General features: G+C 52.3%; 1 protein-coding gene across 7 annotated transcripts in view; it reads left to right on the top strand.

The window, feature by feature from the left end:
• CFAP70 (cilia and flagella associated protein 70) overlaps positions 1 to 19,912 on the top strand; it is a 26,873-nt gene extending 6,961 nt beyond the window's left edge. For 3 of the 7 annotated variants that reach the window (XM_064725457.1, XM_064725453.1, XM_064725458.1), the window contains exons 9-27: positions 674 to 767; positions 1,793 to 1,927; positions 3,906 to 4,034; positions 5,068 to 5,159; positions 6,762 to 6,822; positions 7,981 to 8,172; positions 8,701 to 8,832; positions 9,633 to 9,758; positions 10,265 to 10,398; positions 10,504 to 10,619; positions 10,773 to 10,928; positions 11,953 to 12,051; positions 12,725 to 12,801; positions 13,512 to 13,664; positions 16,129 to 16,290; positions 17,125 to 17,214; positions 18,637 to 18,846; positions 19,591 to 19,638; positions 19,753 to 19,912. In XM_064725457.1, coding sequence (XP_064581527.1) covers positions 674 to 767; positions 1,793 to 1,927; positions 3,906 to 4,034; positions 5,068 to 5,159; positions 6,762 to 6,822; positions 7,981 to 8,172; positions 8,701 to 8,832; positions 9,633 to 9,758; positions 10,265 to 10,398; positions 10,504 to 10,619; positions 10,773 to 10,928; positions 11,953 to 12,051; positions 12,725 to 12,801; positions 13,512 to 13,664; positions 16,129 to 16,290; positions 17,125 to 17,214; positions 18,637 to 18,846; positions 19,591 to 19,638; positions 19,753 to 19,833 — 2,287 coding nt within the window. In that variant the 3' untranslated portion in view covers positions 19,834 to 19,912. The remainder of the gene's footprint in view (positions 1 to 673; positions 768 to 1,792; positions 1,928 to 3,905; positions 4,035 to 5,067; positions 5,160 to 6,761; positions 6,823 to 7,980; positions 8,173 to 8,700; positions 8,833 to 9,632; positions 9,759 to 10,264; positions 10,399 to 10,503; positions 10,620 to 10,772; positions 10,929 to 11,952; positions 12,052 to 12,724; positions 12,802 to 13,511; positions 13,665 to 16,128; positions 16,291 to 17,124; positions 17,215 to 18,636; positions 18,847 to 19,590; positions 19,639 to 19,752) is intronic. The other 4 variants (XM_064725459.1, XM_064725454.1, XM_064725455.1 and 1 more) reach the window with 4 other exon arrangements.

The raw sequence follows: 19,912 nt of genomic DNA, 5'->3' as shown, positions 1-19,912 counted from the left end.
AGACCTGGACTAGAGTGGCATCCACAGCTCTCCTCTGAGCTGCTAATTAAGTTTTTACTGAATCCCAAATACATTCAAACCTTTCACTCCATGTGGGCACTCTTCATTTGCTTTTTTATTGGATAAGTGTTGCCTTTAGCAGCTCCAGATATGCTCACGATCAGGATGAGTGTTCCATTTATCTTTGAATCCTGCTATTTTCTGGCCTCAGCTGCATCATGGCTGTGCATTTCACTGCCAAATTACTCCTTGTGTGGAAATACTCACTTCTATCTCATTTGATTTTTAAAATTATTTTCCCTACACATCCATCCACCTGCCTGCTGCTGTCAGAGTCACCAGCCACTTTGAATGCAAGCTCAAGATCCACTTGCTCTGTACAATTCAGGTTTTATACCAAAGTTAATCACATTCCTTCTCACTTATTTCTGAAGTAACTGGGAGAGAGAGAAAGCCCAATGTGTTGCTCTCACTGTTGTTTTAACGCTGGCTATGCCATAAATGCACACAGCAGTGGGTAGAGCAGGAAATCACAGTGTTCCCATGGCCTGAGGGTGTTTGCTGAGGGAATGGGGTGAAGCAAACCCGAGGGGAGCTGCTGGGGCACAGAGGGGGGTGGTGGGGCTCTCCAGTTTGGGTTCCTGCATCTCCTCAGTGCATCCCTTGTGCCCAGCCTGCAGATGCGCATTGCCGAGCGCCGCCACTGGCCCGTGGAGCTCTGCAGGATGTCCACAGGTGGCAAGGGGAAAGGCAACAAACCTGACAAGGTAAAAGTGGGGTCTGGCTTGTGGAGGAACATTGCATGAGCAGGCATTTTCCTCTTGAGGCCTTTGTGATAGCAAAATCGGCCTTGAGGCTGCCAAAGTGAGTCAGAGAGCAGGAGGCTTTGTGAAAAATCAGCTTTATAGGGCTGGTAAATAGATACAGAGTCATATTTTTTCCTTATAGCTCTCACTGATGGTCTGTGGTAGCTCACTGGAAAGGGAACAGGGTGACTTCTAAAATCACAGAATAGTTTGGGTTGGAAGGGACCATGGGCTCCATCTCCTTCCAACCCCCTGCCACAGGCAGGGACAGTTTCCATAGACCAGGTGGCTCAGAGGCTTGACCAACCTGGCTCTGAAGAGAATTAAAAGTAATTCACTGAGCTGATCTGTGGCCAGTGGGGTTTTGAAACAGCTTGAGGAGGTTCTTGCATTCTTTCTCAGGCTGTAGGTAAGTTATGCTTTTACATCTAAACCAGGTGGTTTAACAGAGAAACAGCTCCTTAGAGAATGGTTCTGCTCCTGGCAGATGATTGTGTGAGAGCTCCTAATCTATCCCAGGGCAAAGCTATATAAGTTGGTGTAAATCCCTTTCAGCACTCACAGTGCCAGGATTTGGCAGCTCTGATGATGATCCCTCTAGCCAGGCCTCCCACACCTCCTAAGCCGCTTGGTGTCTGTCCAACCTGAGATGCACAACTCTGGTAGGATCACCTGGGTTTCTAACCACACACAGCTGTATCTCAACAAGAGCAGCAGCTGTATCTCAACCCTGAGGAGCAGCAGAGTGCAGGAATCAGAGAGAAAAGCTGCCCCATGGGGATTGGGATAAAATTAATATTCTACATATGGAATGACTCCAGTGTGTTCATCCAGGTTGTCTCGGCTGCGTGCCAGTGACAGAACCATGGGCTCATCAGGTGCATCAGTTTGCTGTGTGGCCTTCTCTTAATGAGATTGCTGACCTTGTTCCCTTAAGGAGAATAACAGTGTGTTCAGCACCTCAGTGCCTTGCTCTGTGTTTCCAGAAAGATGAGGACAAGCCGATTGCCTTCCATGGGGTGGCCTATGTCAACATGATGCATTTGCTGTGCCCTGGGGTGACGCAGATCCGAGGGGCCTTCCGTGTCTTCAACTACGAGGACAGCGAGGTGTTTGAGAAGGTGAGAGCAGCAGGCCCTGCTCCAGCTCTGCAGCTGGGTTTGCACTGGGGGCTTGGGAGCAGGGACAATGGCAAAGGGTGTTTGGGAGCAGGGACAGTGGACACAGGGTGTTTGGGAGCAGGCAGTGAAGGCAGGGGGTGTTTGGGAGCAGGCAGAGTGGAGAGAGGGTGTTTGGGAGCAGGCAGTGAAGGCAGGGGGTGTTTGGGAGCAGGCAGGGTGAACAGAGGGTGTTTGGAGCAGGCAGTGAAGGCAGGGGGTGTTTGGGAGCAGGCAGAGTGGACAGAGGGTGTTTGGGAGCAGGACAGTGAACAGGGGGTATTTGGGAGCAGGCAGTGTGGAGAGAGGGTGTTTGGGAGCAGGCAGAGTGGAGAGAGGGTGTTTGGAAGCAGGTAGTGAAGGCAGGGGGTGTTTGGGAGCAGGAACATTGGACAGTGGGCATTTGGGAGCAGGAACCGTGGACAGAGGGTGTTTGGGAATAGTCATGGTGGACAGAGGGTGTTTGGGAGCAGGCAGTGAAGGCAGGGGGGTGTTTGGGAGCAGGCAGGGTGAACAGAGGGTGTTTGGGAGCAGGGACAGTGGACAGGAGGGTGTTTGGGAGCAGGCAGAGTGGACAATGTGCTAGTTGAAGCTGGATCTGAACCTTGAGTGCCCTTCTGGTGATGGAGAAAATTAATGATACAAGCTTTTAGGTACAGGTTTTTCCAACTCAGGGGATTTCTAGGGGTGGGGTGAGCAGGTCTGGGGGCTGAGAGAGGCTTTGAATCTCACTCCACTCCCTCCTATGCCAGCATGATCCACTCTCCCCAGGCTGGAACATGGGCAAGGGAAGGGTGTTGCTGGGAAGAGCAAACAGTGGCTTTAAAAGGATTGCGTTACCCCCAGCAACCACCAAAAAAGCTGTCACTGGAGCTCTTTCAGCTCTAGCTCACCGAGGTTTATTTGTCTTTTCTTTTTTCTCTCTCTGTTACTAAGAGTGACAGTTACATCTCCATTTTCCCACAGTCTCTCCCTGCTGGAACAGACCTGAGCTTGTTTCAGGAGGGCAGATGTACAGCCTGGTTTTACCCCCCATGTTCCCTGTGGGGCTGTGCTCCAGGTGCAGGGGCTGGGTGAATTCCAGCCCTTCTCCTGCCTCCCTGCTCCCACTGGCTGCTGCAGAGCTGGGCTGGGCACGAGTGTGTCTGCTGGGCTCTGCTTCCCTGCCATGAATAATGACCCCTTGGCTGCATGGTGCTGCTTGTCCTGTGCCATTGATCTGTCACAAGTGAAGTCCTTCTTACTCCCCAGGTGCTTTGGGTTGCCTCTTTGTTTAAGGAGTTTCCCTACAGCTCCTCCATCCTCTCCCCAGGAACCCCATAACTCTTGCTAGCCCAATTCCTGTAACCAGGGTGTGTGGGAGGGAACAGTCTGGCTGGGTGGTCAAACACTTTGTAAACACAAAGTCTGACAAACCTATTCCTTGCAATTCCCTGATGTGTGTCAGGGAAGCAGCTCCACACCAGAAAATGAGCTGGGAGCCAAGGGATGCTGTCAGGCAGGTGGGGATCCTCAGAAATGTGTGGGGCAAGCCTGGTGAGAGAAACCAGATTCATCCAGCAGCCCGCAGCACCAGGCACATCCATGGCTGTGAGGCAGGTCTAGGATCCCACCAGGAATTCAGGATCACAGATCTGGGTTCCAGCACGTTCAGCACACATCTCAGGCAAGGACCAAGGGCCAGTCCTCAGTGAAAACACAAACACAGCTCTTGGAGGGAACATGGAGAGACCCCCACTGAGTGTGAGTCTGACCCGAGGCTTCACAGCTACACAGAATCAGAGCTGGGCTGGAGCACCAGCAGCTGAACTCAAGGAGGAGAGAATGAGGTTACAAAACTCTTAAGGCATTTAAGACCCTGACAGTGTGTTTTGTGATGAGAGAGGTTAAGGCAAATGGGTGAGGAAGCCTGCTTTGTCCCTTGATTGTCTCTGTTTTTCAGACCAGAGTTCAGTACAGTATTTTCCGGGACCGCAGGTCACAGCTCAGTCTGGGCAAGGAAAGGCTGGGGACCTCTCCTTCCAGCAAAGCTGCTACCAACAAGCCTCTGAAGGAAGATTCCAATGCCATGGTAAGGTCTGGGGAGGCACCATGGTTGCTGTGGTTCTGTGTCACAGGAAGTTGGGACACACAGAACCAGGGATGGATGAGAGATACTCATTATCCTAGACCCATAGAATCTTCTCTACATGAAGGCATCCACAAGGACCATGAGTCCAACTCCTGGCTGTGCACAGACACCCCAACAATCCCACCCTGTGCCTGACAGTGTTGTCCAAGCACTCCTGGAACTCTGATAGCCTTGGGGTTGTGACAGTGCCCAACCACCCTCTGGGGGAAGAATCTTTCCCTGACATCCAGCCTATTCCACCCCTTGCACAGCTCCAGCCATTCTCTAAGGTCCTGTCACTGCTCACAGAGAGCAGACATTGGAGCTGCTTCTTGTAAGGAAGCTGCAGCTTTCCCTTATCTGAAATCCTAGGATGTGCTGCTGGAACTTGCAAAGATTTGAGATTTATTGAGTCTGAAACAAGAGACATAATTTCTTTTTCCTAAGAGTTACTCAGCCCATCCAAAATCCAGTTGTCAGATGGCGCTGGAGAATCTGAAAATGTCACAAATCTCAGCCTTGAAGGACAGGTAATTATGTCTCTCCAAAGACAAGGAGAGACTGTAGAGCATCACTGTGCTGGTGTCTCACACCTTTCACACAATTAAATTCCTCAAGAGTGAGGGGACAAAGGATGTTTTACGCAGATGCTGTCCCAGAGTTCTTCCAGTGACGTCCATCTGGAGAGCAGGCTGGCACACTGGGCTAGAAGGTCTCTGTAAATTGTCAAGCATTTATTTAAATTATCCCCTCATATTTTGACTTCTTCCTCTGGAATGCACATTCATTCTGCAGGCAGATTGATTACCTGGGCTCTCTCCTTTTCCCTAGCCTGGTTTCTCGAGCTGGATTTTGCTGTAACTCATTCCGAGGGCGGGTTATAAAACAAGCTGGATCTCTGCACTAGGGAGATGTGTGGCTGTGTGCTCAGTATTTCACTGTGCCAGCACTGGCTGCAGACAGCACGGCACAGGAGCAATGTTTCTCTCCACAGCTCTACAGCGAGGCAGGAACGTTCCTGGTGATGGAGATAAAGCTGGACAGGCCCTTGGTCCCAAAGCGGCTGCGGGAGGAGCTGGCCCAGCGGTGCGTAAGGATGGGCTGTGGGGCTGACAGCTCCTCTCTGCACGCTGGAGAGAGCCTTGCACAGCAAACCCCCCTTGGAATACTCCATAGAGAGGGCCTGAGACAAAGCCCACAGGAATCAGGGGGAGGATTTGGCCAGACTGCTTTAGACGTGGCATCTGGTGTGTTGGGAAAACACTTGTTCATCCCAGCTGGCATCTCCCTGCCATTCCTCTCAAAACAAGAGACACCAGAGCAGCACAGCAATGTCTGTGTTCCTGTCTGGGCTTTGTTTCCCTCTAATCCCCATGTGCTTTCCTCTTGCATGTGATGTTCAGTGGCTTGGTCAGTCCTGGCCACCAGCGTGGACTGCCCTGGGTAGTGCTGCTGTTGCTTCATCAGAGCATTCTCTCATTTTTAGCTTTCCAGAAGTTTTTTCACAATGTTTTACCCATTCCTCAGCTTTTATGTTAGTTTTCATGTTGTTCTGCTGCAGACCTGCTCTTTCATCTCTGCTGCTTTGAGATTTCAGTTCCTGTCCAGTGGCAGCCCTGCTGTGTTATGGGTTAGAAAGGCATAAAACATCTAATTTATGGAATAAAAAAAAAAGAAAATACAGCAGATGAATAAGGTATAAGAGGTGCAGGTTTATATCTCTCAAACAGAATTGTCATTCATTGAAGGTATATGTGTTGTCCTCACTGCTCCCTGCTGTCTTCCAGGAGGAACAGGCTGAGGAAGGTGAACCCCTCTTAGAACAGACCTTTCCCTGCCCTATTTTATACATTTCTGTTCTTCTGCAGTGTGTGTGGATTCAGTGTCACTCCTCCTTGAACAAGGCCTGTGGCACCTTGGCTTGGTGGGATGGATCATGTTCTGAGGACTGAGGGTGTTCTGGAGTCCAGCAAGCAGGAAATAGTGAAAAAAATTAATTAAGGCTGGTTTGGCACCAGGGATTTTAATTCCAGAATCCTAAAATTATTGAGTTTGCAAGTGACCCCTGAAGGTCATCTAGACCAATGTTCATGTTCAACTGGGGCTGGCCAGAGCACATTACTCTGTGTCCAGATGCTTTTTGGGTAGATGCAGGCAAGGAGACTTCCAGAGAATCCTGCTCCAGTGCTCAGCTACCCTCACCTTAACAAAATCTTAGTTAGAAATATGCTGATCCTAATGGAAGGTCATTGTAACTGCACAGAGGCCCAGGCAGGCTGGGGGGTGTCTGGGGGTCTGAGGTTGGTGTCTGGGGGTCGATGTGTGCCCAAGGGTGCCATGGCCAGACTGGGCAGTGTTGGAACTGTGGTCTGGGCTGTTTAGTGACCCAGTTCTGCTTTCCTCAGGCTGGTCCCTTCCTTACACCTGTTCTGCAGAGCCAGGAGCTCCAAGATTCAGCTCTGCTGCTCCAGGAGAGCAGTTTGGGTTGGCAATAAATGTTAACCCTGTCATGACAAGCCACAACCATCAGTTGCAGGGAGCTGTTCACTCTTGCTCTGAGATTTCAGGTTTCCTCCCAGGTGCCTGTGAGGTGTCTCATGGACACGATGGCAGGGTGGAGCCCTCACACTACACAAGCCAACATCCCTGGCAGTGGCTCTGCTGATTCTCCTCTGCTCTCACTGACAGGGTGCAGGAGCTGATTCCTCCCCGCCCTGCGCTGGCCCCACGGACAGAAGGAGCCAAGAAGGTGAGAGCCTGTGGCCTTGCCACCATCCTGGCACCCCACCCTGCCCTCAGAGCCTTCATTCTCAGCCCACAGCAATGTGGGGATGAGGTTTGGAGAGATCAGGGGTGCAGGGCCACAAGGGTGGGGAAGGGTCTAGAAGGGAATAGGGAAATGTGAGGAGTGTGAGGTCACTTGGAATGTTCAGCCTGCAGAAGAGAGACTGAGGGTGGAGCTCATTGGGGTCTGCAGCTTCAATCTCTGCTGTCTGTGAGCAGTGACAGGACTCAAGGGAACAGCTGGAGCTGTGTCAGGGGAGCTTTTAATGGATTTTAGGAAAAGAGTGGCTGGGCACTGCCCAGCCCCCCAGGGAGTGGGCACAGCCCTGAGGCTGCCCAGAGCTCCAGGAGCATTTGGACAACGCTCTCTGGGATGCCCAGGGTGGGATTGTTGGGGTGTCTGTGCAAGGCCAGCAGCTGGACTTGACCTTTGTGGATCCCTTCCAATTCAACATATTCTATAAAATACACAGAAAAGGAAACTTCTGTATGGGTTATCTCCAGAGCAGTGTGCCTTGGGAACCCATCCATCACTCGTGTTCACATCCCATTCAAAGGGAGCCATGAAGAGATGGAGCAAAGGGAGGGAAGGCAACCATTGGGGGATGTTTGGAAGGAAATGGGATGCTGGGAAAAGAGGCTGCCAGCACCTTATTTATATCCTGGGCTGTCCCAACAGTTCCTTGTCTCAGAGCAGCCCCTGTGCTTCATCAGACTCAGACAAACCTGAACAGAATCAGCCCTGACCTTCCTCAGATCACCAAGAATTTTTGAGGACCAAGATTATGGAGATGACAGGTTCTGCTGAAGAGGGCTGGCCATGGGTTTCAAGGCTCCCAGTAAATAAGATCTGTTTTACTCACAGCCAATTATATTGCTATAAGAGAGATAGCAGTGACTGGAATACTGGGTTGTGATGGAAAATCCTAGCAGGAAGGAGCTCTTTTATGTTTACCTGCAGATATTTTCTCAGCCCTCAGGCGTGGACAGGAAAGGATGTGTGACAGACTAATTGAGACCTGAGTCAGGTGGAGTTAATGGGAGGCGTGGGCTGTGGCAAATCAAATACATATCAAGGTTGATTGCATAAGTGGCTTGTGAAATTTATTTATTTCTTTCCTAGGTGGTGGAAGATTATCACAAACGTGTCACCAGTGTTGCTGTTGCCATCCTGAGGGAGTACCATGAGCTTTTTGGGAAGCAGCTGCTTGAGCAGGGAGTGATGGACCACGAAACCATGGAGGAACAGAAACGTCAGCTCAACTACGAGCTCAATACCTCTGGGAAATATTTTGCTTTTAAGGAACAGCTTAAGGTGAAGGCTCCTTTGTGCTTTTTGCTTCCCTGCTTGTTTTGTCCAGACACTTTCTCAGTGAGGAACTGCTGCTCTGTGGTGGTAACTCAGGATGATGTGGTGCTCTAGAGTCCTTTCCTGCCACCTGGAGCTGTTGCAGTGAGCACTGAGGGACAGGATTCCCCTCTAATGGAGCAGGCACCAAGTTGCTTTGGTCCTACACCAAGAGAACACTTCCTATCAATGGGAGCTACTCACATCCATTTGCCCCATGCTCATAACCTGAGAAAGGCAAAGCTGGCTGCTCTCACATTCCCAGTCTGCCCAGCAGGAAAAGGAGGTTCCACACTCTTCCTGGAGCCCCCCTCTCTGTCCTGAGGAGATGAGCCATCCACATGCTGTCCCTAAAGGCTGTCAGGGAGGTGGGAAAGGAAATCCCCCTTGCTTGCTTTTTGCTTTTATCAGTGGTGGGCTTGGAGCTTCAGGCTCTGTCTGTGGTGGATGGCACGGGAGAGAACCTGCCTTGTGCAATGTTCCTTGTCTCCACAGTATTCTGTGGTGAAGATTGTGAGGGAGAAATACCTGAAGACCACAGCGTTTGAGACCAAGGAGCAGCTGCAGGCATTCCTCAGTGAGCTCTATGTGTACCTCGTGGACCACATGCACATGGCCCTGAACAAGGTGGGGGAAGTGGGGGTCACTCAGGCCATGGCTTCACTCTGGGACCAGGGCAGGGGAAGGACTGTTGCCTTCAAGGCAGAAGCAGGCTCATGCTTTCATCTGCTGGAGCTGTCACTTGTAGACCATGAGCCACACTCGAGGCAGGGATCCCTTTGCATCCCACTGCTCAAAATGCTGGGGTAGGTGTGAGATGGCACTGGTGAAGCTGCTGTAGCTGGCACATGGTGAGGGTGGCTGGGCAGAGCAGGAGCTGGGGTCACCAGTGAGTGGTCCCACTGAAGTTTGTCATCACTTTGATCTAGGGAATGCTGTGAATAATCATAGGATCACAGACAGGATTGGGTTGGAAGGGACCTTAAGCTCATTTCATTCACCCCCTGCCATGGGCAGGGACACCTTCCACTATCTCAGGTTGCTCCAAGCCCCATCCAGGCCCTGGACATTTCCAAGGATCCAGGGGCAGCCACAGCTTCTGTGGGCACCCTGTGCCAGGGCCTCCTCATCCTCACAGGGAAGAATTCCTTTCTAATATCTAACCCTCTGGCAATGGGAAGTCCTTCCCCCTTGTCCTGTCCCTCCATGTCCTTGTAAAGATTGATGTTGCCCTGTGCCTGTGTGGCAGAGGTACCTGGGAATGTGGGGATGTGTCCCAGCACAGAGCAGCTTGCCCTTCCCAGTGCCAGCCCCAGCCATACTGGTCTGTGCTGTGTGCAGGGCTGCTGTGGGACCTGCTGCCATGCTGGGATCACACAAAGCACTCTCCCCTTCCCCAGGGCTAACACTGTCTCCTTCCCTACCAGCTCCTGTCTGGGGAAGATGTTTCTCCTGCCCCTCCACCCAACTCAACCAGCAAGCAGCTCCTGCTCTTTGCCCGTGAAGCTGAAGCCATCAAGGACCTCAAACTGGCCTCTCTGTTCTACAATCAGGTGAGGGAGCCCCAGATCTCTCTGCCATCACCTGTGTGGGCTGGCACAGCCCAGCAGCACAGTGGGGCCACTGCTCACAGCTCAGGCAGCCCCCACTGTGCTGGAGGGAGGGAGGAAGGAGCTGAGCATCACCAGGATACTCAGGCTGAAGTAGGATTTGGGAGGGATTTCCCAGGGAGATGCTGCTCTCTGCAGGATGTGAGATTGTCCCTGGGCAGGTCACTGAGGACTCCAGCCTGGAGGCCAGGGGAAATGGGAGGTGCTGGGGCAGTTCTGGGGACACTGGGCCCAAGGAGGCGTCAGCTGGAGCTGGAGAACACGTGTTAGGTTAGGACATGTGCTTCCAGCACAATCCCATTTAGGGGACACCTTTGCATGTACAGACAAGGTCTTGATTCCTGCTCAGCTGGGCTGGGGTGGCCAGGGAAGCTGTGATCACTCCAGAATTGCCCAGTCCATGGCTCTGCTGAGCCTGCCTGCAGTGATAGTTGATCTGTGTTGTGCAGAGAATAGCTCGGGACCAGCGCAGCATCCAGGCCTGGCTGGACTATGGAGCCTTCTGCCTCCTGTATGAGGATGCCACCAAAGCCCAGGAGTGCTTCCAGCAGGCTGTTTGTCTGGACCCCCAGCACGTCCAAAGGTGCTGAGTGCTCCTGCTGGGTGGCTGGGTGTGTGGGGAGGGTGTGGGGTGTATCCCCCACAGCACTGTGGGGCTGCCAGGCTGACTGCTCTGCCCCTGCCCCAGCTTGCTGCTCTGTGGCATTGCGTGTGTCAAGCTGCGGACCTATGAAGAGGCAGAGATTTTCTTTGAGGATGCCTGCTCCTTGGAGCCTCCCAGCATCATAGCCTGGACCCTCACAGGTACAAAACCAAGCCAGTCTGGTGCTCAGGGTGTTCCTGTGGAGCCAAGCATTGTTCCTGCCCCTCACACTTCTCCCTGCTCCGAGCTGAGGGCTAAGGGGAGCATTTTGCTTCCTTTGGGTGTGTGTTGATGCTGCTGTGTCTCTCCCACAGGTTTGTTTTATGAGATGCAGAATAATTACATTCAGGCAGAAAGGAGCTTCCGTGAGGCTAAGAAGCTCCTGAGAGCCGAGCTTGAGGAGGAGAGGAGAATCCTTGAGGCTGCTGAGGCAGAAGGGAAAAAGCCCACTCCTCCCAGCTCACAGCCAGGTAACAGACCAAGCCAGGAGGTGCCCTGACACCAGCAAGGAGGGGTGGATTGTGTGGTGAACAGTGGAAGGAGGAGAGTTTTTAACAGGAGAAGTACAAAGGGTAAATAAAGGTAGATGTGGACTGTGAGCTAGAACAGAATTCCATGGAAGCTGTCACTGTGAGTTCCCAGCACAGCAATCCAAAGGGCAAACCAGCTGCTTGGCAGTGACCCTGAGGCCAAGGCTTCCTTTGGAGCCCCTCTGAGTCCAGCCTGAGCTGAGGCTCTGTCCTGAGTCCCAAATATTTGGCCAGGCTGCAGGAAATGCTGACTGGCTTTATTTTTAACATTATCACCACTCATGCACAGTGCCTCAGGCAGGCAGGCTCGTGACACATGCGGGTTTTTGTCCCTTCTGATTATGAGGAAAGGGATATTCATAGAATCATGGCATGACTAAGGCTGGAAAAGGCCTCCAAGATCGAGTCCAACTGTTAACCCAGCACTGCTGTGTTCATCACTAGCCCAAATCCCAGCTGTCACATCCACAGGGCCTTTGAACACTTCCAGGGATGGGGACTCCACCACTGCCCTGGGCAGCCTGATCCAATGCCTGAGCACCCTTTCTGTCAATAAATATTTTGCTATTATTGAACTTAGACCTCCTTGATGCAACTTGAGGCTGTTTCCTCTCATCCTGCCTCATTTATACCTGTTTCTGGCTTCCCATGGTAATCTTGTGCTAAAAACGCCAGCCCCAGGTATTGCCTCCTACAAAGAAATTTCTTCCCAGCTTTGAAAACCTGATAGATCTTTTATCTTTTCTCCCTTCTTCTTCTTCTTCTTTTTTTTTTTTTAGTGTGTTTTTTGGGTTGGTGGTCTTTTTGGGGTGATTTTTTTTTGTTTTGTTTGGATTTTTTGGGGTGGGTTTTTTTTGTTTTATTTTGTTTTGGGTTGTTTTTTTGTTTTTGTTTTTTTGTGGAATCATGTTCTAGACTGGGAAGTTTATGACTTTCCACCTAATGGTTCTTGGGGGTTTCATAGCAGAGGAGATTCCAGATGGCTCACCTGACAAACCACCAGAGGTCGAGGAAGGTGAGACACCCAAGGAAGAGGCTCCAGCAGTGCAGGAAGCCCCACAAGGTTTGGGAATGGGGACGTGGAGAGCTGGGTGATGGTGCTGTGGGAATGGTGGGGAGTAATGTGGGAGCAGTGAGCCCTGGCCCCTGTGCTGCCAGGGCCTGTTGTCTCTCCTGAGCCAGGGAATCTGCAGGCAAAGCAGGTTCATTCTGATTTTCAGAGCAGCACCTCTCAGGATGGACAGCCAGCAGGTGAATGCAGCTCTCTCTCTCACATCACTGCATCCTGCACCTTCCTTTTCTTCCTCCTGAGATGCCAGCTCTTAAAGTGTCCCTAGGGATCCCCTCTGGTTGTGTGGAGTGGGATCTGCCTCCTCCACAGCCCCTGTGGTGGTGGAAATGGCACTGCTGAGGAGCCCTGGTTGCTTTGAGGAGGCAGGAGCCTCACTGTAGCTGTCTCTGACAAACATAATTCATGAATTCCCACCTTTTTTCCTCTGGTTTTGGACTGGAAAATTAGTGGGTGAAGAGTGTAATTTCTTTTCAGATCTCCTACAAAACTTAAGCCCTTGAGAAAGAAATGCTGAGTTAATCTCTGCTTCAGCCTCCCCTGCCACCTCCTGGGTTTGGCTCCATGTTGCAGGGATTTTTCTGTCTCCGCTGGGATGTCAGGACCTGCTTTGGCTCCAGAAATAAAAACCCCACTTTGAGACTGACAGAGACACATTTTCTTGCAGCTCCAGAACCTGAGCCACCTCCCTGCACAATCTTCATGAAGTCAGTGGAATTCCTGATGCAATTCAACTCTGTGCGGGTCAGTTTAGCAGGAGGAGTGGGGAGGGAGGCTGGTTCATTCCCAGAGAGCTCCAGCCAGCCCCTTTCTGGGCCTCAGGGAATGAGCCATGGCTACTCCAGAGGCTGAGCACAAGAGGGAGCAAAGCCACCACTGCCCAGAGATGCAGAAGTGTGGCCAGGCAGAGTGTGGAGCCCACAATGCTGGCTGTGGGCACAGCCCAGCACTGCCTGCTGCACAGGAACAGCTCAGAAATGGCACAGGGCATTCAGAGATGGGATCCATTATTGTGGTGCTCCCAAGATGCCTGAACTCCTGTGATTCAGACACTTGTGTATGCTGGAGGGATTTTTGTATCCGCTGTGGAATGTGCCTGTCCTACCAAGTCATCTCTGGGACATCTCTGGTTGTCACATTCTGCTGCCTGCCTAAATTGGACATGGCAGAAAGAGTTGCTTAAAGCAACTAAATGGAATCCTGGAATGGTTTGGTTTGGAAGGAACCTTGAAGTTCATCTCATTTCAACCCCCTGCTCTGGGCAGAGACATTTTCCACTAGATCAGGGATACCTTCCACTAGACCAACATTCAAAAGAGGGGAAAAAGAAATTTCCTTTGTGTTTTCTGTTTGTGGGAGTCAGAGAGGTGTCAGCCAGCTCCCCTGCCCTGTCCTGCTGGGGTGTCCACGGTGTCCCTGCTCCCCTAACCACCCCCTGTGCTGTTGCTCCCCAGTTTGTTCACAAGGCACTGGCCCACGAGCTGCTGAGCCTGCAGGGAGGCCCCACCTGTGCCTATTACCTGGCCCTGGGCTGGACCTACCAGCTGCGGGAGGACCTGCCCCGATGGGAGGAGTGTCTGCGCGAGGCCGTGCGCATCGAGCCCCTGGTGCGTGAGCCGGAGCCCCTTCCTTCCCATTTACCATCCCAGAGCCCCTTCATTCCCATTTACCATCCCAGAGCCCCTTCATTCACATTTAGCATTCCAGAGCCCCTTTCTTCTCATTTACCATCCCAGAGCCCCCTTCATTCACATTTATCATCCCAGAGCCCCCTTCATTCCCAACTCACCATTCCAGAGCCCCTTCCTTCACATTTAGCATTCCAGAGCTCCCTTCCTTCCCATTTAGCATCCCAGAGCCCCTTCATTCCCATTTAGCATCCCAGAGCCCCTTCATTCACATTTATCATTCCAGAGCCCCCTTCCTTCCCATTTAGCATCCCAGAGCCCCCTTCCTTCTCATTTAGCATCCCAGAGCCCCCATCATTCCCAACTCACCATCCCAGAGCCCCTGCTCATTCACATTTAGCATCCCAGAGCCCCTTCCTTCCCATTTAGCATCCCAGAGCCCCTTCATTCCCATTTAGCATTCCAGAGCCCCTTCCTTCCCATTTAGCATCCCAGAGCCCCCTTCATTCCCAACTCACCATTCCAGAGCCCCTGCTGCATTCCCAGTTCACCATTCCAGAGCCCCTGCTGCATTCCCAATTCACCATTCCAGAGCCCCCTTCATTCCTAATTTACCATTCCAGAGCCCCTGCTCAATTCCCAGTTCACCATTCCAGAGCCCCTGCTCCATTCCCAATTTACCATTCCAGAGCCCCTGCTCCATTCCCAGTTCACCATCCCAGAGCCCCCTCCATTCCCAATTCACCATTCCAGAGCCCCCTTCATTCCCAATTTACCATTCCAGAGCCCCCTTCATTCCCATTTATCATTCCAGAGCCCCCTTCATTCCCAATTTACCATTCCAGAGCCCCCTTCATTCCCAGTTCACCATTCCAGAGCCCCCTTCATTCCCAATTTACCATTCCAGAGCCCCCTTCATTCCCAACTCACCATTCCAGAGCCCCTGCTCATTCACATTTATCATCCCAGAGCCCCTTCCTTCCCATTTAGCATTCCAGAGCCCCCTTCATTCCCAATTCACCATTCCAGAGCCCCCTTCATTCCCAACTCACCATTCCAGAGCCCCTGCTCATTCCCAATTCACCATTCCAGAGCCCCCTTCATTCCCAGTTTACCATTCCAGAGCCCCCTTCATTCCCAATTTACCATTCCAGAGCCCCTGCTCTTTCCCACTTCACCATTCCAGAGCCCCTGTTCATTCCCAATTCACCATTCCAGAGCCCCTGCTCATTCCCAATTCACCATTCCAGAGCAGTCCAGAGCATTCAGTGGGAGGCCAGTCACAGCAGGCTGTGCTCTCTTTGTTATCCCACTGTCACAGCCTCCTGTCACTCCCTGCATGGGCAGGCAGCATCTCAGAGCCTCTCTCTGCCTCTCCCTCTCTACATCTGCCTTTCTTTTCTCTCTCAGGTGTATCCTATTCCTCTGTCCCTGGGTGGGGGAGTTGGGTTTTGTTTCATGACAAACAAGGTTGCTATTGAGCTCTGTTTGGGGAGGCAGAGTGAAAGGAAAGCAGGGGGAAGATGACACCTGGGAATGCTGTGTGCAGGCAGGACACTGGGCAGGGAGCTGGAGGGGGATCCCATTGCTAGTGATGACCTTAACTCTCTCCATAAACCCTACCCTGATATCACAGAATCATGGAATTGTTTAGGTTGGAAAAGCCCTCTGAGATCATCAAATCCACCTGTTCCCCAGACCACCACGTTCATAATTAAACAATGTCCCCAAGTGCCACATCCACACAGCTTTAAAATCCCTCCAGGGATGGTGAATCCACCACTGCCCTGGGCAGCTGTGCCAGTGCCTGACCACCCTTTCCATGAAGAAATTCTCCCAATATCCAATCTGAGCCTGTCTTGGCATAACTTGAGGCTGTTTCCTCTCATCCTGTCCCTGTTCCCTGGGAGCAGAGCCCGACCCACCCAGCTGTCCCCTCCTGTCAGGAGCTGTGCAGAGCCTGAAGGTTCCCCCTGAGCCTCCTTTTCTCCAGGCTGAGCCCCTTCCCAGCTCCCTCAGCCCCTCCTGGTGCTCCAGCCCCTTCCCAGCTCTGTTCCCTTCCCTGCACCCCCTCAGCCCCTCAATGTCCCCCCACAACTGAGGGGCCCAGGACTGGACACAGCACTGGAGCTGTGGCACCCCCAGTGCCCAGCACAGGGCCACAAGCACTGCCCTGCTCCTGCCAGCCATGCCATGGCTGGCACAGGCCAGGGGCCATTGGCCTGCTTGCCCACCTGGGCACACCTGGCTCTGCTTCAGCTGCTGCCAACCAGCACCCCCAGGTCCTTCCTTTGCCACACTGTCCCCAGCCTGGAGCACTGCCCAGGGAGTTGTGATAACACACTGAAACACTGCTCAGCTCCTTTCTGCTGCTTGCAGTGTCCCAGCTCCCCTCTCAGGTGTTTCTCCCGTCCGTGTCTCACTCCTGCTTTTTGGTGCACAGAATCCAAATGTCTGGGCTCAGAAAGGGCACCTGTGCTACCAGCAGAAGGACTTTGACAAAGCAAAGGATTGCTACGAGCGGGTGATCAGCTTTGAGGAGGATGCTGCAGATATGCACTTCGTGTACCTGCGCCTGGGCTCCATCTACCTGGATGAGAAAAAGGTGAGCAGCCAGCAGGGCTGTGGAGGGCAAGTTACTCTCAGAGTTTGGTTGTTAATTGCAGCCCTGAGATGTGTGAAAAGTCTCTGTTTCGGCCCACGTGTCCAAAGAATGAGTCAGAACTCTTCAGTTTTCAGTCTTGAAGTTGTTTATTAAATCTTATCTATAAAATTTTCTTTCTGCCCAGCCGAGGTCTGCTCAGCAGGGCAGCCACAGGCACTCTGACCACCCTCAGGGTGGTGCTGTCTTTTTATACTACAAACTAAATATAACATATTTACAATTACTTTCCAATACCTATCACCTTTATAACATATTTACAATTACTTTCCAATACCTATCACCTATGTTAGACAGTGAACTTCTATTCTAAACCAATCCCAATGTGCCAGCATCACAGCAGAAGATGGAGACCAAGAAGAAGAAGAAGAAAGGCTGGACATGCCCAGATTCTTCCATCTTGTCCCCAAAACCCCCGTTCCAAAAATCCTAAAATCTACCTTTTCACCCTGTGATAATTTTATTATTATACTATTTAAACTTCTGTGGCTTTCAGGTCCTCATACAAAGCTGGTAATTTGCTGCATGGGTCATAATCAAACCCGCAGGTACTCTGGGCTGTGTGCCAGGGTCTCTGAGCCCCCTGGCAGGGGTCCTGGCAACTCTGGACACCCAGAGGGATGCACTGAGTTCTGCCAGTTAGCACAGAACAAATCCCTGCTGCAGCAGCAGTGGGGCCAGTGGGTGTCTGAGCCCCGTGGGAGCAGGGTGTTTGGCAAAGCCCTGTGTGTCTGTGGGGTGATGCAGGGATGTGTCTGTCTGTCTCTCTCCTGGCAGTATGCCCGGGCCAAGCACATCTTCCTGCTCGCCTGTGACAACTCTGCCTCCTGCCTCACCTGGCTGGGCGTGGGCATCGCCTGCTACAGGGTGAGTGCAGCTGCCTTCGTGTCCTTTCCCTCTAGGTTTGGACTGGGAAATTAGTGGGTGAAGAGTGTAGTTTATTTTCAGATCTCCTACAAAACTTAAGCCCTTGAGAAAGAAATGCTGAGTTAATCTCTGCTTCAGCCTCCCCTTGGTGGCACAGGACACAGGGCTTGGCTTTTGCAGGATCCCCTTGTTTAAAGCAGCTCTTGGCTGCCTGTGAGCCAATGCCCCCAAATGCCACTGTGTCCTGTGTGCTGTGACAGCCCCAGTGTGGCACCTGGATGGTGTCACCTTCAGGCCCTGCTCTGGGAACTGTGGTGGTGTTTGAGGGTCCCCAAGACGAGAAAATAGATGAGAATCTTGGCTCCATGTTTCAGAAGGCAGATTTATTATTTTTATTTATTATATATATTATTATATATTATTATATATTATATATTATATATATATTACACATTATTTATTTTATTATATATCATATTAAAAGAAAATGTAATATATATACTAAATATACTAAAATTATATTAAAAGAATAGAAGACAGGATTTCATCAGAAGGCTAGAAAGGAATGAATAATAAAATATTGTGACTGACCAGAGAGTCTGACACAGCTGGCCTGGGATTGGTCATTAAGTATCCACATGAGACCAATCAAAGATGTTGGTAAACCATCTCCAGACCACATGCCACAGCCATCAGATTATTGTTTGCATTTCTTTTCTGAGGCTTCTCAAGAGAAAAATCCTAGCAAAAGGATTTTCATGAAATGTCACAGTGACAGGGCACAGCCATCCTTTGCCTCATCCCAGCTCCTGGCAGCACCTCCTTCCCCAGGGAGTCAAGGCAAACAATCTGGGCTCTGCTCTGAGCTCCTGCCTGCACATGACCTGCATGTCACCGAGGCACTGGGTGGGTGTCAGCAGGGAGGGGTCTCGGTGCTTTCCCTGTCCTAGGGAATCCAGCACCTCTGAAGGGCTGCCAAGGACACCCAGGCACCAGCAGTGCAGTGTCTCCCCAAGGGACACCTTGCCAGGCTCCTCCAAGGGAATTTGGCTGAGGAAGCAATCAAGGAAGGAATTTAAACTTCTGTTCCCCCTTGGCCAAGTGTTTACCTCCTGTGGAATCAGGTTAGGGAGGTGAGTGGTCTGGGCACCAGCTACCCCTGCATGCCCAGAGCAGCTGCACAGCGGGAATAGGGAGCAGGAACACGGCCGTGTTTCCTCATGCAGCTGGATCACTCAGTTCCTGGAGGTGAATGGGTTTGTGCTGCTTTCCTTACAGCTGGAGGCTAAGTTAGAAACAGTGTGTGATCCCACAGGGGTCAGCAGTGGGAAGCTCCTGCTCCAGAGCGGAGAGCTGGATGCTCTGGCACTGAGGATGACTCCATGTCTGTGCCTTAAATCCTTTCCCCCACGTTTCTCTCAGGGAAGCCCTCCTAGGAGCTTTCTGCTGTTAGAGCAATGCCTGTTCAGTTGGGAAGCCCTTTCTGCCTGCTCTCTGTCATGTGTCCATGCCTCTCCTCTCTCCCTCAAGCTGGAAGAGATGCTGGAAGCAGAAGATGCTCTCTCTGAAGCCAATGCCCTGAATAACACCAACCCTGAGGTGTGGGGGTATCTCGCCCTCATCTGCCTGCAGGTGAGTGCCCAGCCCATGCCAGCCTGATGGGGTGGGGATTCCTGGGGGTTTATTGAGGGGGTTGGCATCTGCTCATGAACCTGAAGAGCTGGTGTAGAGCTCTGTTTGGGGCTGTTCTTGGGGAAAGGAAGTGCTTGGATGGCAAAAGCAGCACCCTGAGGCACCGATTGCTGAGCTTCTTACAAATGTCCTTCCACGGAGATCTCATGTATTTCCTGGAGTCCTGGCCACTGCTGAGGCACCCTAAATCCTGGGATCCTATGGGGCCCCCTCATGACAAGACAGACACTGAGGGGCTGGAGGGTGTCCAGGGAAGGGAACAGAGCTGGGAAGGGGCTGGAGCACCAGGAGGGGCTGAGGGAGCTGGGAAGGGGCTCAGCCTGGAGAAAAGGAGGCTCGGGGGGACCTTGTGGCTCTGCACAGCTCCTGACAGGAGGGGACAGCCAGGGGAGTCCCAGGCAACACGGACAGGACAGGGGGAAATGGCCTCGAATAGTGTCAGGAAGGCTCAGATTGGATATTGGGAAACCTTCACGGAAAGGGTGGTCGGGCCCTGGCACAGCTGCCCAGGGCAGTGTTGGGGTCCCCATGCCTTTTGGGGGACATTTGCCGCTTGAAAGTGGCACTTGGGGACATGTTTTAGTGGTGGCCTTGGCAGTGCTGAGGGAGTGGGTGGGTTTGATGGTCTCGGGGTCTTTCCGTGCCTGGCGCACCCCAGGATGTGCTCCCGGTGCTGTGTTGCAGGGCGGGCGGCAGCTGGAGGCGGAGCAGTGTTACAAATACACCGTCAAGGTGCGTGTCCGTGCCCTGCGGGGCGGTCCCTGTCCCGCCGGTGTCGCAGCCGGGGCACCGAGCAGCCCCGCGTGTCCCGGGCAGCCCGGCCTGACCCGCTCCCCTTTCCCGCAGCTCGGCCTGAAGAACAACGCGCTGCTGCACGAGATCCGCGAGGCCCAGCAGCGCTACGGCTTCGGCGACCCTTCTCTCTGAGCCCGCGCACATAAAGTCCCCTGACCCTTCCCTCTGACCCCTCGCTCTGACCCCGCGCACATAAAGTCCCTGTACCGAG

Source organism: Zonotrichia leucophrys, chromosome 14, assembly GCF_028769735.1.
Source record: "Zonotrichia leucophrys gambelii isolate GWCS_2022_RI chromosome 14, RI_Zleu_2.0, whole genome shotgun sequence".
NCBI classification, from domain to species: Eukaryota; Metazoa; Chordata; class Aves; order Passeriformes; family Passerellidae; genus Zonotrichia; species Zonotrichia leucophrys.
Note: the sequence above shows the minus strand (reverse complement) of the source record. Positions and strands in the feature narration are given on the sequence as shown.